The sequence below is a fragment of the Vipera berus genome, assembly GCF_964194415.1.
Source record: "Vipera berus genome assembly, chromosome: 1".
Taxonomy (NCBI): Eukaryota; Metazoa; Chordata; class Lepidosauria; order Squamata; family Viperidae; genus Vipera; species Vipera berus.
In genome coordinates this window covers 16,275,563-16,292,828 of record NC_138202.1, presented here as the reverse complement: position 1 = coordinate 16,292,828, position 17,266 = coordinate 16,275,563, and the positions used below count along the sequence as shown (strand labels likewise).

Genomic DNA, 17,266 nt, shown 5'->3' with positions numbered 1-17,266 from the left:
GATTTTCACCAAAAGGGGGGAAAATTCATTTGTGGAAGAGGAGCAGTGAGCTGTCAATCAATGGCTTTTAAGTAAGTAAATAGAGCTTTCATAATCATAATCTACCTCAGAATACAGTTAGTCCTCAATTTACAAACACAATTGAGACCAGAACTTTTGCTGTTAGGCAACGTCATTAAGTGACTCATCATGTAACCGCACAAGAATGTCATGACTTTTTGCCAGTGTTGTTAAGCAAATTGTGCAGCTGTTAAGTGAATCCAGCTTTCCCCTTTGACTTGCTTATTGGAAACCAGCTGGAAAGATTACAAATGGGGATCATGAGACCTTGGGACACGGCAACTCCAAACGTTGCTAGCCAGCTGCTGCAAAGCTAGTTTGCCCCTATGATGGACCATGGATAGCCTTGCATGTGTGAACTAATAAGGCTGCCAGAACTACCCAGTGATAAAAAAAACATTATAGCCTTCCCTGGCTATGTACACCATACGCTAAACCCACCCCCAGCAACCTGCAGCTGTCATAAATTCAGGCTAGTTGCCAAGCATCCGAATCATGTTACCATGGGGCTGCTGCAATGATGCAGCTTGACCACCACTGTAACTTCAAATTGTTGCTAAATGGTCATAAATTGAGGACTACCTGCATCAGTTTGTCCATGGCCAAGAAGGGAGGGACTGTTGCCTTCGTGGAAGTTGGAACAGAACAGAACAGAGTTGGAAGGGGCCTTGGAGGTCTTCTACTCCAACCCTCTGCTGAAACAGGAGACCTTCTGCTATTCCAGGCCAATGTCTGTCCAATCTCTTCTTAAAAGGCCTCCAGTGATGGAGCACCCACAACTTCCGAAGGCAAGCCATTCCACTGGCTAATTGCATCCAGATGAAAAATCCAGGCTTACCTGCCACTCTCCAATGCTTTCCACCCGCTGCCCGAAGGGCCGTTGGAGCCCCGTACACAACTTGAAGGCATCGCTCCGGATTTCAATGATATTGTTGATCAGGGCACACAGCGCAGCCAAGGGGAAAGCTGACGAGAAGAGGACCACGTAGCCAAATTGGATGAACATCTCCTGGTAATCTTGAAAAGTGTCCTGGGTTGGGACAGGATCAAAATGTCGGGATGGCTTGTGTGTGCATGTGCAAGAGAGAACTACAGAGCCCATGCAGCACCTTATTCATTTGTTCTTCTCTAAACTTCTTTTATTCTGAAGTTTAGCCGTTGGTGTCTGAAGCCGCATTGTTTTCTTTTGCCGGAAGGAGCTCCAAAGATAGCAAAAACGAGTAACTTTCAGAGCTCACCATCTTTCATAGTGGAAAGGTTTTTTTTAAAAAAGAAAGGTCCAAATACCAATTAATTAAATAGACTAATTAGTCAACAATCACACTAATAGCCTGCTTGCCTATTAGAGAAGCGCATTTGGGTCTTACCTCATATTTTTTCATGCAGCTCTCCACTTCGGCTTGGGCAAGCTGCGTGGTGTAGTTCTCCTCTGGTGGATCGATCCATGAGGACCTGGCATGTCTTCGATTCTCATAACCATCTTCCTCTTCTTCTTCTTCTTCTTCCTCCCCTTCTGTGAGGTTCTTGCCCACCCGCGCCCTCCGAGTCCGCATAGTAACAGCTGGCTCCTTAGCTTCTGGTAGGGTCTTGAATGGGCTCTCCGAGGCTTCATCACTCTCATCATCATCCTCACACAGCTCAAAGACCGAGGACGGGTCCATCCCTTTCTCCACCATGGTGGGACTACCTTCTTCCAGGAAGCTCATGTCCTCTAAACTGGGATCCCCCGTCTTGCGGTCGGCCTTTTCAATAAAGCTCACTTTTTTCAGCTTCAACCCACAGTCAATGATGCTTTCGTCTTCTGAGTCCGATTCCTTTTTCTCCTCTTCCTCTTCTTCAGGCACTCCGCACCCCCCGTTGAGGCATTTCTTCTCCCCTTTGGCGGCCCCCTCTGGGGCCTCATGGACCTCTGGCCTGTGGCCCGCCGGCGAGTCACCGTGCCTGGGATGCCGAGGGTTGGTGCTGTGCGATGATGTGGTGAATGTGTACTTCTGGGTCAGCAGGCGGAAGAGGGTATGGGTCACCTCCCGAAGGTTTTGCATACTGAAGTCACCACGCTTGAACTTGCTGTATAAGTGGGGCTGAGAGACTTCCTTAATATTCTGCAAGAACTGGCGGGTGATGAGGAGTGTAGCCAGCATCTGAAAGAGGCAGGAGGGAAGAGTAAGGCATCCAGGTATTAGCCCTTCAGGACAGACAAGACTAGCAAGCCAAAGTCATGCAGGTCAATACTACTTTTTTCATGAGGTTATGGTAACAGAATCTTACAAGTCTGAATGCATTTAGCCCCTCCCTTTATCTTATAGAATACAGAATAGAGTTGGAAGGGACCTTGGAGGTTGTCTAGTCCAACCCCCTGCTCAGGCAGGAAACCCTACACCATTTCAGACAAATGGCTGTCCAGTCTCTTCTTAAAAGCTCTACTGTTGGAGCACCCACAACTTCTAGAAGCAATTTGTTCCACTGATTAATTGTTCTCACTGTCAGGAAATTTCTCCTTAGTTCTAGGTTGCTTCTCTCCTTGATTAGTTTCCACCCACTGCTTCTTGTCCTGCCTTCAGGTGCTTTGGAGAATAGCTTGACCCCCCCCCCCTTTTCTTTGGGGCACCCTCTTAGATATTGGAAGATTGCTATCATGTCACCCCTATTCTTCTTTTCATTCAACTGGACATACCCAATTCCTGCAACTGTTCTTTATGTTTTGGCCTCCAGTCCCCTAATCATCTTTGTTCTTCTCTGCACTCTTTCTAGAGTCTCAATATCTTTTTTTTTTTATATCATGGCGACCCAAAGTGGATGCGCTATTCCAAGTGTGGTCTTACCAAGCTATTATAAAGTGGTATTAACACTTTATCTTCATGAGAACTAGGGTGGGTCTTATCTGAGATGACTTTTCAGAGTGCAGTTTCACCCTGGATTCAGCTTTCTTTTATCTGACAGTTGTCTTAGTAGCTGCTCTTCCTCTTTTTTCACAATATTATTCCCTCTGCCCCTCATACCTGAGGAGAGTTGTGAGATGGTCAGTCAGCTGGACACACTGAAGCATCTCTTTTGGCCGATGAAGTGGGACAAGGTGCATCCCTGCCTGTCATTCTCAGCAGTTATTCCTTAGTAACAATAGCTACTCACCTCTGGAACTGAATCGTCCAATAAATTTATAGGCTGTCCTAAAAATATCATTTTAAGGGGAACCCCAATCCTCGACTACGTAGAGAGCAAGAGCCTCCAAACCCTTTTTGTTCTAGCGGGCACATTTCAAATTTTGAGAGGATGTTGTGGGTATGCTCACAAAATGGTTGTTGTGATGGTCAGGATGAATCATTTAAAATATCAGAAGACATAAGCCTTGACCTTGGCCTCCATTCTTTAGTTTACCCTTTACTACCTTAGCTTATATTCACTTTCACTTTTCCCTGACTAGATGAGCTCACTTCCAACAAAGCCGTGACAACTCACCAATTTTTAAGAATTGCTTTGGAGAGCATATGGAATCCAGGAACATGGATGGGCAATTTCTCCCTTCGTGTTATATTGCACGCTTATCAGTTGTAAGAAAGTTTTCTTTGTAATTGGGGTCTCTATAGGACAGGGGTCTTCAAACCTGGCCCTTTTATGACTTGTGGACTTCAACTCCCAGAATTCCTCAGCCAGTGTGTCATAAAAGGGCCAACTTTGAAGACCCCTGCTATAGATACATTCTACAGGAAACCCTTGACTTATAAGCAGTCACTTAGCAAATGTTTGAAGTTACAACGGACCCCCCCAAAAAAGTACTTACCACCTGGTTCTGAAGTTTTGATGACCAGGCTCCCTCCACAGTCACGTGACTTTATTTCGGACACGTAGCCACTGGCCCACATTTATGGCCATTTGCAGTGTTCTGCAGTCATGTGACCACAGTTTACAACATTTTTGCTGAAAGCTGGAGTTTACTTCTAGTTTTCAGCAAAAATGCCTCAAAGCAAATAATGGAGTTCGTGTGACACCACGGATTCATTTAACAACTGCCATAAAAAAGGTCATACAATTGGATGGACATTGGCAAGCTTTTCCTAATGGTAAAAACTGGCCAACAATGGAACCAACAAGGATGGATGGCCTTGGGACTGATGTAGTGATTGGACGAGATCCGTGTTTCTCAACCTTGGCAACATGTCAGCTGAGGGATTCTGGGAATTGAAGTCTATACATCTTAAGGTTGTCAAGATCAAGAAAATTTGAAGTAGATCTTAAGACTCCTCCAGCCCTTTCATTCTATAATTCTAAGCTTCAACAGCAAAAAAAAAAAAGTCAAAATAATGCATTTGTGAGAAATAGGAAAACTTTTATAAATTATTTAGACCTTAACTTGACTTCCCTCTTAAAAAGTAACCATTTAAATAGATTAACATCATATGCTGTTGTTTTTTCCCTAGTTTCCTTTCATCTAAGTATCTACCTGAGATTGTTTGCTGATGTAAATCTATCATCACCATCATCATCGGGCATAATTTGGAGAAAAAAGCTAAGTTACATAGTTTACCATTAAGAAAGAAGTATGAGCAATTTTTTTTATGAGAAGGGTACAAGGGTCTGAAGCTAAATTCCTAAGTCCGCACTATCTGGATATAATAAAAAAAAATAAAGCAAGAGCTTAAATAAGAGGAACTAGATGGAAGTCCTAAAATATTAATTTAGCTGAAACCAACCTGCCTTTAAAATGTCAAAATTAATCTAATATTAAGCGTGCAGTTGTTCGCAAATTTAGGAACTATCTTTCTTGCCGAAATGTATTATTATACCCTGCCATCTTCATCTTAATTCGTATTGTTTGGAAATAAACTAAGTTTCTGCTACCAGAAAGTGGTCATAAGACTGTGGCCTGCTATATGTGCTATATGTGATTTCTTATCTAAGGGTGTTTAAGTCTTAGGATGGAGCAGCATTTTGGATTGAAGGCAAAAAGATACTCTAGAAGTGCAACTCTTTGAACCAAACACATTTTTCCCAGTATCCTATTTCTCTGCAAAGGACAACAACACCATCCTGCCAAAAATCAGAATTTCCTGAAGGCGTTGTAGGCAGGTGAGCGCCCAATTACTTCAAAACTCTTTTTGCTTTCCATTCTGAAAGCCTGTTGAGCCCCCATGCTGGTTTCATCATTTTTTTACCAATCTTAAGTAAATCTTGGTCAGAGCTGTAACTGCAAACTCCTCTTTTCTTTTGGTAATGGGAAAGCAAGTCTTCTTACAATGCATCGGAGCAAATAAATGGGATTGCAGCTGGGGTTCTGCAGCCTGCTTATTCCTCCTCACCCCCACCCTTCCAGATACCCTCCATCATCAGGATCCTACTTTGTAGATGCCCAGATGCCAGCAAAAACTCAGCAAACCCTTAAAGGAGATGAGATAGAGGTGAAGTTGGAGAGTGATGGAGGGAAGGACCGCGTCTTTAAGCTGACGCACAAGGCTTTGCAAGAGAGAAAAGATGAACAGGAGCTGTGGAGGGCAATACGGACAAGACAGAGAAACAAAGAGAGAGAGAAAAAAAACCATGAAAAATTAAAAGAACCCATAAAAAAGGAAGGAAGAAAGAAAACCATGTTAGGAATGGATTCAAAGTAGCCGATAGTCCTTGGCTTTCTGGGATGTAACTTTTTTTGAATGCCCCGGGGACATTTTTGGACGTAAACATATCCTGATAAAAATGGCATATTTACCTGGACCTGTTTCTGGTTGGAATGGAGCACAGTGCAATTTACCCCCTTCCCATTTTCCCTTGGCTGTGATCTCCCACATTCACGAATGCCATACCTCCTTGAGGCGCTCCATGTCTTTGAGGTAGAATCCAATGTAGAAAAGACTTAGGTATGAATTTACAAATTGAAACTGTTTGGAGAAGAGAAAGAGAGAAAAGCCATAAGAGAGAGAATTGATGTAACGAGATTAAGACTTTCTCACTGTTTGTCTCTAGGTCTGGGCAATTTACGGAGGGGCTATAGCTGAATCGTTTAACAAAAACAGTCCTGCTGAAATCAAAACAAAATGACCTTCATTGAGAATAAACAGTCCAGATAAAGGAAGAGAAAGTGTGCATTTTTGCACACCCCATCATCACCAACATTTTGGGGGATCAGTGTGATTAGCAGCATTAAACAGAAGCATTACAGATAGTCATTGAGTCACGACCATCATGGAGCTACAATGTGACAGGACTAAAGTAAGTTGGTTACATGACTTTATGAACTTTTTGGCATCAGTCCTTAAGTAAAAAGGTGGTCATTAAGTGAGCCCATGGTTTGCTATGGCCTAGTCTTGCCAAAAAACAAAGGGCCATCTTTTTTTTTTATAAAATACCCTGCAAACTGCCATCTATGTGGCCAATTTGCCAAGCACCTGAAGTCTGAACACGTGATCCTGGGGGGTAGGAGCTGACCATCAGAACTTCAAGTCTGGGTCACAGGTATCTCCCAAATAGGTCCATCGGAACTTCAAATGGTCACTAAGCAACCTGTTGTAAGTTGAAGACTAAATCTAATCTCGCCAACGGAGAGAGTTTCTTGCCAAGGCTCACCAAAGAAAATCGAAGCCATCAAAACTAACGCCCCTGTCTGGAGAAACTCATCCTGTTCGATTTTTTGAGACTGTTGTCCTACTTTTAGAACTGAAACAGAAGTTTCAAAAAGGCTCGACTTACCAGGACCATTTTGATGATGAGGTGTTTTTCGTAGGCACTCTGCAAGCGGTAATTTTCTGCAAGGAAAAGGAATGAGGAGGCGGCGGTGAGGAGGTAAAACATGGAAGTTTGGAATTAGGTGGGTCTTTTCTACAATCAGAATAAACGGACTTCTTGTCAGGGCCCCAAATCCTTCTCGTTTACCATGCTTATGTGCTCTTGTTTTGGGGCTTACCATTCTGCTGGGGGAAAGGGGGGAATTTGCTTTCGCTTGGGATAACTTTTGCTTTCTACCTTTCCTCTCCTGCCTCTATTCACTTGAGAAAGGAATATGTCTCCCTTATCAGGGAGACAGTTACACAGAAACGAAACTGGAGAAGACCTTGAGATGTGGGGCAACTGTACCGTTCACCCATACATCGTGCCAGCTGTGGATTGGCTGGATTTCAAATGGACATTATGACTCTGGTGGGAGGAGGAATATTACTAAACTATATCGTTTAAGCGGGATTTTCCCCAGACCTCGCCTTGACGTCCCTACTGTCACTAACCCCTAATAAAAGTTTCCTTTTGAGACAATGCCTGTTTCAAAAGTTCTGCTTTCTTGGGTGGTTAGCTGAGGTGGGTCCCTACACTTCCCAGTGGCAGTGGTGAACCTAACCAGAAGTCACTGCAGTAAGACAGGTGATCAATAAACATGATAAACAGTCAATCAAACAAACCTCTTTGGGTACCATGTGTCAACAATTTAATGAATACTGGTATTCCTGGCAAACGTTCTCTGAGTAGTAACCATCTTTTTTTATATCTGGTGATGTGTGCTATGGCTGAGAATTTGATACAGGCCATTATCTGCTGTCTATGCAATGGAGTCTAAAGACTGATTCTCTATTAGTTGGCATTTAGTGGAGGCACAGGAATGACACTTGACAGGTATGGCCAGACTTGTAAGATCAGATCCAAGCAGACTCATCTGGTACCATATCTTATATCAGGCAAGTGTTGGTGAGAAGATAATAATAATAATAATAATAATAATAATAATAATAATAATAATAATAATAATAATAATAATAGTTGGAAGGGACCTTGGAGGTCATCTAGTCCAACTCCCTGCTCAGGCAGGAAACCCTATACCATTTCGGATAAATGGCTGTCCAGTCTCTTCTTAAAAACTTCCAGTGTTGGAGCATTCACCGCTTCTGGAGGCAGGTTGTTCCACTGGTTAATTGTTCTAACTGTCAGGAAGTTTCTCCTTAGTTCTAGGTTGCTTCTCTCCTTGATTAGTTTCCATCCATTGCTTCTTGTCCTACCTTCAGGCGCTTTGGAAAATAGCTTGACTCCCTCCTCTTTGGGGCAGCCCATGAGATATTGGAGCACTGCTATCATGTCACCCCTCATCCTTCTCTTCGTTAAACTAGACATACCCAATTCCATCAACCGTTCCTTATGTTTTAGCCTCCAGTCCCCTAATCATCTTTGTCGCTCTTCTCTGTACTCCTTCTAGAGTCTCAACATCTTTTTTACATCATGGTGACCAAAACTGGATGCAATATTCCAAGTGTGGCCTTACCAAGGCGTTGTAAAGCGGTATTAATACTTCATGTGATCTTGATTCTATCCCTCTGTTAATGCAGTCTAGCACTGTGTTGGCTTTTTTGACAGCTGCAGCACACTGCTGCCTCATATTTAAGTGACTGTCCACTATGAGATCCCTCTCAAAGTTACTACTATTGAGCAAGGTGCCCCCTATACTATACCTGTGCATTTGGTTTTTCTTGCCTAAATGTAGAACCTTACTTTTTTCACCAGTGAATTTCATTTTGTTAGATAGCGCCCTGTGTTCAAGTCTGTCCAGATCCTCCTGTATCTTAAGCTTATCTTCTGGAGTGTTGGCTATTCCTGCCAGCTTGGTGTCGTCTACAAATTTGATGAGTTCCCCATCTATCCCCTCGTCCAAAGTACATAAAGTGAGGGTCCACCCCAGCTTAACCGTAGCTTCAGGTACTTTTGTTGCAATGCTTCTCTATGAACTAAAGACGCTTTTTCCAAAAAGGCAACTGGACTTTCTTGGGTTTTCTTCCTTTGAAAATGTTTCACTTCTCATCCAAGAAAGTTCTCCAGTTCCGGTGAAGCCCTGGTGAACTGAAGAAGCTTCTTGGATGAGAAGCAAAACCGTTTTGAAAGGAGAAAACCTAGAAAGTTCAGTTGCCTTTCGGGAAAAACACTGCTGGCTCAACCATAACCTGGATGATTGAGAATCTTCATAGACCAGGGGTCTTCAAACATGGCCCTTTTATGACTTGTGGACTTCAACTCCCAGAATTCCTCAGCCAGGCACGCGTGCCTGGCTGAGGAATTCTGGGAGTTGAAGTCCACAAGTCATAAAAGGGCCAAGTTTGAAGACCCCTGCCATAGACAAATGCTTCTCTCAGGAATGAAAGCAAATATACATGTCCCAGGATGATGTTGCAATTCAGGTTGGTCATCGGGACCAGAGATTTTACTCTTCCGAGCTTTGGGACTCATGCTGGAGCCCATCCCAGGGAACTTCTCTCTACTGGAATACGTGCTCAATACGAGGCACAGAATAGCCCAAAGCACGTATTCCAGTGGGGAGAAGTTCCCCGGGCATGGGCTCCAGCATGAGTCCCAAAGCCCAGAACAGTAAACTTCTGGTCCAAGTTACCAACCCAGATTCGATCTTGCAAATGCTTCTCTATCTTTCATAACTGATGCGTCAGCATTCTGTGAAAAGAACCACAAGCCAGAAACAAAAACTTCACTTTTCCCCCCAAAGAAGCAGATTTTCAAAGCACGTGATTATTACCTTCATCAGTTAATGTAAAGTTTAAAATAACACAAGCATGGCATTCAAACTGCTGAAAATAATTCCTATTGCTACACCTCTAAAACCAAGGAGTGTTTTGCCAGAGTGAGAGCAATTTCCCCCCAAACCAAAAATATATCAAAATAAGGAGCTGGGGGGAGAGAAAATGCCTACTAGCATGCAAAACCTTGTTTCACTTTGGTTCCTAAGCCCACTTCTGAGGTTGTTCCAGTCCTAGATTTCAGGGAAGTACTGCTAGGATGCTCAGCATCCTTGGTTCACAGCATTCAGCTGGAAATTAGCTATGTTGTCCCCTGTCTCTGCTCTTCTTTCTCATGTGGGCCTTTCACTGATTTAGCTAGGGAAGTTCCTCCCAGCATCTAGAACAGTGTTTCTCAACCTCAGCAATTTCAGGATGTGTGGACTTCAACTCTCAGAATTCCCCAGCCAGCAAACTGGCGAGGGAATTCTGGGAGTTGAAGTCCACAGGTCTTAAAGTTGCCAAGTTGAGAAACGATGATCTGGACTGCTTCTAGAAATTCCCAAATTTTGTGCCTCTCGGGTTGGACACAATTAAAAAGTTTCCTCTGATCCATTTGAGGTTCCATTTAGCTGAGTTTTCTTTGGATCAGAAGATGTGCACTGTGGATATTTACCCATGTCATTTAACCAGTAGGCAATTTTTCTGTAGACTTCATCGCAGGCGGTGACAATGACGGCCAGCATGATTTTGGGCAAGAAGCGAACAAGGCGCGGCAGCTCCTTGATGCTCAGCACAAATTCCTGATCAAGGTGGAGGAAGAAACAAATTGGAGAGCCAGGATTACATCACACTGGTAAATACAAATAAATGGCTTTTCATAAGGGCAGAGGTCCTTTATTTCTACCAATTCCTATTGCTAAATTATTTCTATGCTATGAATTTAAGCATTTTCCAAAAAAAAACCCCAACCCTAAGCTAGTTTGACCATCAACAAAGTTGCCTACAGATAGTCCTTACTTACAAACATTCATTTAGCAACCATTCACAGTTACACTGAAAAAAGTGACTTACATCTGGTCTTCGCACTTATGACCATTGCAGTACAGTCATGGGATCAAAATTCAAGTGCTTGGCAACCAGCATGTATTTATGATGATTACAGCATCCCAGGGCCCTGTGATCCCCATTTGTGACCTCCCCATCTAGCTTTAAACAACCAAAGTTAATGGGGAGAGTTGGATTCATTTAACGATCGCCTGATTCACTTAATAACTGCAGTGATTCACTTAACAACCATTGCAAAAATGGTAGTAAAATTGAGTGAGACTTATTTAATAGCTGACTTGTTTAACAACAAAAATTCTGGTCCCAGTTGTGGTCATAAGTCAAGGATTACCTCTATTATCTATCTATCTATCTATCTATCTATCTATCTATCTATCTATCTATCTATCTATCTATCTATCATCTGTCCATCCATCCATTCAATTTACATTTCTCTCTTTCAATCGAGACTTCCAGCTGGTTAACAAAACACACTTAAAACATTGCCAATAAACTGTATAAAAATAGTATCTGTGATAAAGTAATAATAGAAGTCAGTCAATATCAATCAATAACATCGGTTACTAGCACATATCCACCAGATTAATCCTGTCATTCAATTAGTAACCTAATTAACTCAGATGGTATCAGCTCAATCTAGAAATGTTCCACAAAAGGGTTCAGTTTTCCTAAATGTCAGCAGGATGGAGGCAAGTTGAATGTCCACAGGGGCTGTTCCAAAGAATGAATCTACCTTCTAGCTTCAGCAACTCTTACTTCCCAAACGCAGTGCACTAATTACTGCTTTTCCTGAGATGTGCAGGCCATTCCTGAACCACTGCAATTGAATGATGTGAATTGCACCTTTAGGGATCCTTTATGGCAGGGTTTGTCAGCCTTGGCACCTTTAAGATCTGTGGACTTCAACTCCCAGAATTCCCCAGCCAGCTCTGCTAGGAAAGAAATTCTGGGAGTTGAAGTCCTCACATCTGCTTTAGGTGTGTGTTGTCTCAAGGCATCAATTTATTAAGATAGTAATATGGTGCCCAGCTGTGGTTGCTATCCAGATCAGCAGTATCCTCAATGGGGAAACAACAGAAGAACCACAGCTAAGCTAAGAAAAATTAAATGTTCTACTATTCTGGTTTACCAGTTGCATTGCATGGGATATTCTGTCGTTAGCTGCGAAGTCGTGTCCGACCCATTGTGACCCCATGGACAACGTTCCTCCAGGCCTTCCTGTCCTCTACCATCTTCTGGAGTCCATTTAAGCTCATGCCTACTGCTTCAGTGACTCCATCCAGCCACCTCATTCTCTGTCGTCCCCTTCTTCTCTTGCCCTCAACCTTTCCCAGCATTAGGCTCTTCTCCAGTGAGTCCTTCCTTCTCATTAGGTGGCCAAAGTATTTGAGTTTCAACTTCAGGATCTGGCCTTCTAAAGAGCAGTCAGGGTTGATCTCCTCTAGGACTGACAAGTTTGATCACCTTGCAGTCCAAGGGACTCGCAAGTCTTCTCCAGCACCATAGTTCAAAGGCTTCAATTCTTTGGCGCTCAGCCTTTCTTATGGTCCAACTTTCACATCCATACATTGCAACTGGGAAGACCATAGCCTTGACTATGCGCACTTTTGTTGGCAGGGTGATGTCTCTGCTTTTTAGTATGCTGTCTAGATTTGCCATGGCTTTCCTCCCCAGGAGCAAACATCTTTTAATTTCTTGGCTGCAGTCCCCATCTGCAGTGATCTTGGAGCCTAGGAAAATAAAATCTGTCACTACCTCCATTTCTTCCCCATCTATTTGCCAGGAATTGAGAGCACCGGATGCCATGATTTTGGTCTTCTTAAGTTTCAAAGGGATATTTTAGCCCTTGCTATTCAGTATTGATATAATAGTCATGGCCAAATAGTGATATATTATCTAAATTTATATAGCAGCCTTGGCTAGCTAATAAAATGCATTATCCTCATTGATAGTAGTGGTTGGGAGAATATTCTGAGGATGATGATTGGCTGATGAGCAGCCAATGGCATTATTTCCCACCCTCTTCCACAAGATACGACGCCCCCCCTCTCAGGACTAACAACGACTGAGTAATTAAACTGAATGAGATGTAAAATGAATATATCTTCCCTGAAAGTGCAGGAAGCATTGTAAAAGTTATACACCATGGCTCTGTGATAGCCGAAGCATCCCTTGTCTTTTCAGAAGGGTCAGCATAACACTGTTTAAATCTTAGACTGGGGCAAGAGAAGGTCAGTATTGTGTTTTGGTCAGCCAGGACATCTGATGGAAACAGTAAATGAGAAAAAGGCACATGGACTGGATTGTGGACCCTGTCTACCCACATCGCCAGGTACACCTCACCTGCAATTCGAAGCAGCCCAGCATGGTAAGGAAGACAAAGGAGAGGCAGAAGATACAGATGGGCAAGCTCACCAAACACTGGAAGAGCAACCGCTTCCAAGGTGGGTAGTAGAACTCTTCTGTGTTGGTCACTGGGCTGATGCGCTTCACACCCTGCAAAGAAAGGAGATGACGCGGTTGACCTCACCAAGAGTTGGGGGACTCTTGGGGGATTCTTTGGGGACTCTCCCTAGGCTTGTTACAAGACCAAGAGAACAATTGCAAGTGGTCTTCGCATTACAACCGTAATGGAACCAGTCCATGACGGCCCTGTAAGTCGTAATGTTTTTGTTACTCCTGCTGTCGTGACTTGAGGTGCACCTGCAGATTTTGGTCCAGGTTGCTGGCACTCCGTTTTTTCCTAAGTTCTCAAGTTTTGGGAGCTAACTAGGTTAGAGGGGAGAATGGATTTAGTCCTCTAGCCAAATCTACCTCCCTAGCATTGATGTATAGAGTTTTCTCCCTCTTGCAAGTAACAGGTGCCCATTTAAAATTGTAAGGAGTGCCATGTTAGACCCAACAAAGGCATATAAATTTAATTAATAAATCCGAGCAGAGAATCCTGGGCTAAATGAGAGGTGGACAACGGGATGACTATGAATGTTGAGATATATGTGTCATGCCTAGATTTTTTCCATGGACATGGGCAGCACAAATTATTATTTACTAAACTTGCATTTTCTTCTTTTCTGAGGTAGATCAGATACTACTGACCCGGAACTGTGGCCGAGGCTCTTCAATGGATTCTGCGGGTGTGTCCAAAGTTCCCCACTTGTACGCAAATTCGGCTCCCCGGCGTTTCCACTCCTCCAGGAACAGGGTGGACCAGATAACATTGAAGATGGCAAATATAACAGAGCAAATGTCCCGGCTGGTCTAATTAGGATGGAAAAAGATGATTAATGAAGAGCAAGGAAGGACTGGGGTTTCCACTATTTTAACAGCTTAACAGTTTCTAAAGACGGTTGCCTATCCCAGCTAACCATGAATCAGAAAAATCAACTCCCAACAATTCTCCTGAGATGAGAATGTCACAATAAAGAATATTTGTAGCTCAGAATTATTAATCTAGCACTGATGATGTTAGATGTTAATTTGGATAGATGTTTGGGTAGATGTTAGTGTGGGGGACGAAATGTTTGCAAGAAAACAACCAAGCACAAAGGGCACCAAGGACCTGTCATGAGAATATTAAAAACCAGTAATCTTGGCCTATTTGTTGTTGTTAGTTGCGAAGTCGTCTCTGACCCATTGCGACCCCATGGACAACGTTCCTCCAGGCCTTCCTGTCCTCTACCATCTTCTGGAGTCCATTTAGGCTCACGCCTACTGCTTCAGTGACTCCATCCAGCCACCTCATTCTCTGTCGTCCTCTTCTCTTGCCCTCCATCTTTCCCAGCATTAGGCTCTTCTCCAGTGAGTCCTTCCTTCTCATTAGGTGGTATTTGAGTTTCAACTTCAGGATCTGGCCTTCTAAAGAGCAGTCAGGGTTGATCTCCTCTAGGACTGACCGGTTTGAATGCCTTGCAGTCCAAGGGACTCGCAGGAGTCTTCTCCAGCACCATAGTTCATAGGCCTCAATTCTCTGGCGCTCCACCTTTCTTATGGTCCAACTTTCACAGCCATACATTGCAACTGGGAAAATCATGGCCTTGACTATACACATTTTTGTTGGCAGGGTGACGTCTCTGATTTTTAGTATGCTGTCACGATTTGCCATAGCTAATCTTGGCCTATAATTTAACTCAAATTTTACCTTCCCATAATGGGCAGCCAGATAGATCTGATGACATGAAGGGAACAGCTCTTTCCTCTGCACCTTAGCAGTAGTATGCCAAATGTTTCATTCCAAAACATTCCTAGCACAGAATTTCAGATATGTCTCATTTCAAATGTGAATGGTGCTACTTTGAGCATAGGACTGTTCAGACTGCAAAAGTAAGTGTTTTAGGCTTGCGGCATCTCTGTTTTTGAATCTGAAATCTTTTCAAAATGTTCCAGACAGTCTGTTCCACTCAAAACAGGATGCTGCACTTTAAACATTTCAAAATGGGGACATTTCACACACTCCTTGGATTTGACATCTCAAGGTGACCTCCTTTGCAAGAAGACGTTCCTTTGTCGTACTCATACCTAGTCATTATATATACAATATAAAATCAGGGGGGGGGGGTTTCTCTCTCTCCGAAGCCAAAAAATAGAGACTGGCTTGGTGGTAAAAATCCTTAGGGTTAGTTGGTGATCAGAAGCACTGTGGAGGACACAGCAGCTTACCCTAGTAAAGGTAGACTGCCTTTGAAGCTGGGAGATGCATTGTTAACCATGGATACTAGTAGCCATTGAGAGAGAGAGAGAAGATCCCTTTTCAACAGATCAAATCATCCATCTGATCCAGCACCCTATTCTTGTTGTTGTTAGCTGCGAAGTCATGTCCAACACATCGCGACCCCATGGACAATGTTCCTCCAGGCCTTTCTGTCCTCTACCATCTTACTATTCTTAACAATGCTCAGATGTTTCCCAGAAGTTCATTTACAGGAATGGAAGTCACAGCCTTTGGTAGTTTACATTTACTTAATTGATAATGATGACAAGTGGGCCTCCATCTTCAATGACAATTGGCACCAGAATTCCAGTTGCTAAGCAGGACGGTTGTTAATCCGATTTTATGAACTTTTTTGCACAGTTGTTAAGTGAATCACTACAGTTGTTAAGTGAATCATGTGGTTGTTATACAAATGCAGCTTCCCTTAATGACTTTGCTTGTCAGAAACTAGCTGGGAAGATGGCAAATGGCTGTCACATGATGGTTGCACTGCAACCATCATACATACATGCTGGTTGCCAAGCACCCAAATTGCGATCGCGTGACTGTGGGGATGCTGCAACAGGTGTAAAAGCAAGGACCAGTTGTAAGTCATTTTTTCAGTGTTGTTGTAACTTCAAATGCTCATTAAACAAAGGGTTGCACATTGAAGACTATCTATTACAGAGGTTAGGTCCATCCTTAGTTAATGTCTGATCATCATTTAAAGGCACTGGATTTTTGTACATGTCCATAGGGAATGGATAGGTAAATGAGGACACAGATTGTTGGGGGCAATAAGCTGACTTTGTAATAATGCCGCTTGGGGGTGTGTGTGAAAGCCCTAACAAGCAGACATATACATAGAATGAAGGCTACTGCTAAGCTTGTAAGCCGCCCTGAGTCTTCGGAGAAGGGCGGGATATAAATGTAATAAAAATAAAAAAATAAAAAATAAATAAAATATGCAAGAACTAATTACAACTTATGGCATTAGCAGCCACAGGTTGAATTAGGGTCTTTTGGCTATGTTTTTAAACACTGAGAAACTATAGAGAAAATGTCAAATCATTAGCCAGGATAGTAAGCAGAATCCCGGTGAATGCAGGCAGGTAATCTGAATAGAAGATCCTGGAGGGAATTACAAAAGACACTTATTGTTTCTACATTGTCCTCTTGGTAGAGAAATAAAGCTTTCCACTGTTAGAATAGCACAAAGTGGGACTATGATAAGACCCAGTAAGTTCTAACTGATGCCAAGCATTCCCTGTTCTATTTCTGCCTATGTTTCAAGTGGTTTGCCAAGTATGATTGCATTTGGAAGGAAGATCTTGCGATCTCACCTTAAGTGGCGCAAGTCTAGGGTTTACTGTAATACACACCACATAATAGTATGCTCAAAGAGTCATAACTGCACCACGTTCCTTAGCTATCAGGTGGTTGATTAGCCTCCTTGTCTATCCAGAGAGGCTGTTCGTTAAGAACTGAAGGAAGTCTTCACCTCAGCAGCTGAAAGCCAAGTTGGACTCTATAACTGAAAGTAATCCAGTTACTGCTTGTATCATTATCTCTTCCTTTAAAAAAAACAAACAAACCTTCATTTGGCAGAATGTGACATTAAAAGATTCACAAAAGGTTCAGGGCTTCGATCATATTACACCTTTCAGCACTTCTACTTTCCTGGCCTATTTGGTTCCAGAGCCAAAGAAAAATGGTTTTAACCTTTATAAGGTTAAGAGGGGGCCAACCTAGGGATCAGTTGCATCCATGTCAACCTGCCAGAATGTTGTCATCAGTTGCTCAGACCCATTGGCACTCTTGAGGGTAAAAGGAGAGGACACGGTGTGGGTTGTGACATCATGGCCCAAGCCATTGACTTCCATACTTGCATGCAACATCATGCAACAATTACAGGCTGATTTAGAGTTGCCCACAACTGCCTGTATGGGTCGCTGCAAACTTATGTTGCAAAGGGTTTGATGGGTAA

At 43.0% G+C, this 17,266-nt stretch overlaps 2 protein-coding genes across 6 annotated transcripts in view; one reads left to right on the top strand and one right to left on the bottom strand.

The window, feature by feature from the left end:
- The window catches only part of DDA1 (DET1 and DDB1 associated 1), a 55,272-nt gene extending 41,088 nt beyond the window's left edge, over positions 1 to 14,184 (top strand). Inside the window, exons 7-14 of one of the 5 annotated variants that reach the window (XR_014024484.1) lie at positions 815 to 1,072; positions 4,476 to 5,124; positions 6,013 to 6,258; positions 6,770 to 6,853; positions 10,236 to 10,380; positions 12,777 to 12,823; positions 12,925 to 13,036; positions 13,673 to 14,184. The gene's annotated coding sequence lies outside the window, so the exon portion shown is untranslated. Of the gene's footprint in view, positions 1 to 814; positions 1,073 to 4,475; positions 5,125 to 6,012; positions 6,259 to 6,769; positions 6,854 to 10,235; positions 10,381 to 12,776; positions 12,824 to 12,845; positions 13,037 to 13,672 lie in introns of all 5 variants that reach the window. The other 4 variants (XR_014024482.1, XR_014024483.1, XR_014024480.1 and 1 more) reach the window with 4 other exon arrangements.
- Positions 1 to 17,266, bottom strand: part of ANO8 (anoctamin 8) — a 70,040-nt gene that overhangs the window by 13,718 nt on the left and 39,056 nt on the right. Inside the window, exons 8-15 of the mRNA XM_081312661.1 lie at positions 13,689 to 13,850; positions 12,936 to 13,088; positions 10,201 to 10,327; positions 6,736 to 6,791; positions 5,853 to 5,927; positions 5,394 to 5,537; positions 1,428 to 2,201; positions 899 to 1,090 (exon numbers count right to left, since the gene is read on the bottom strand). Coding sequence (XP_081168787.1) covers positions 899 to 1,090; positions 1,428 to 2,201; positions 5,394 to 5,537; positions 5,853 to 5,927; positions 6,736 to 6,791; positions 10,201 to 10,327; positions 12,936 to 13,088; positions 13,689 to 13,850 — 1,683 coding nt within the window. The remainder of the gene's footprint in view (positions 1 to 898; positions 1,091 to 1,427; positions 2,202 to 5,393; positions 5,538 to 5,852; positions 5,928 to 6,735; positions 6,792 to 10,200; positions 10,328 to 12,935; positions 13,089 to 13,688; positions 13,851 to 17,266) is intronic.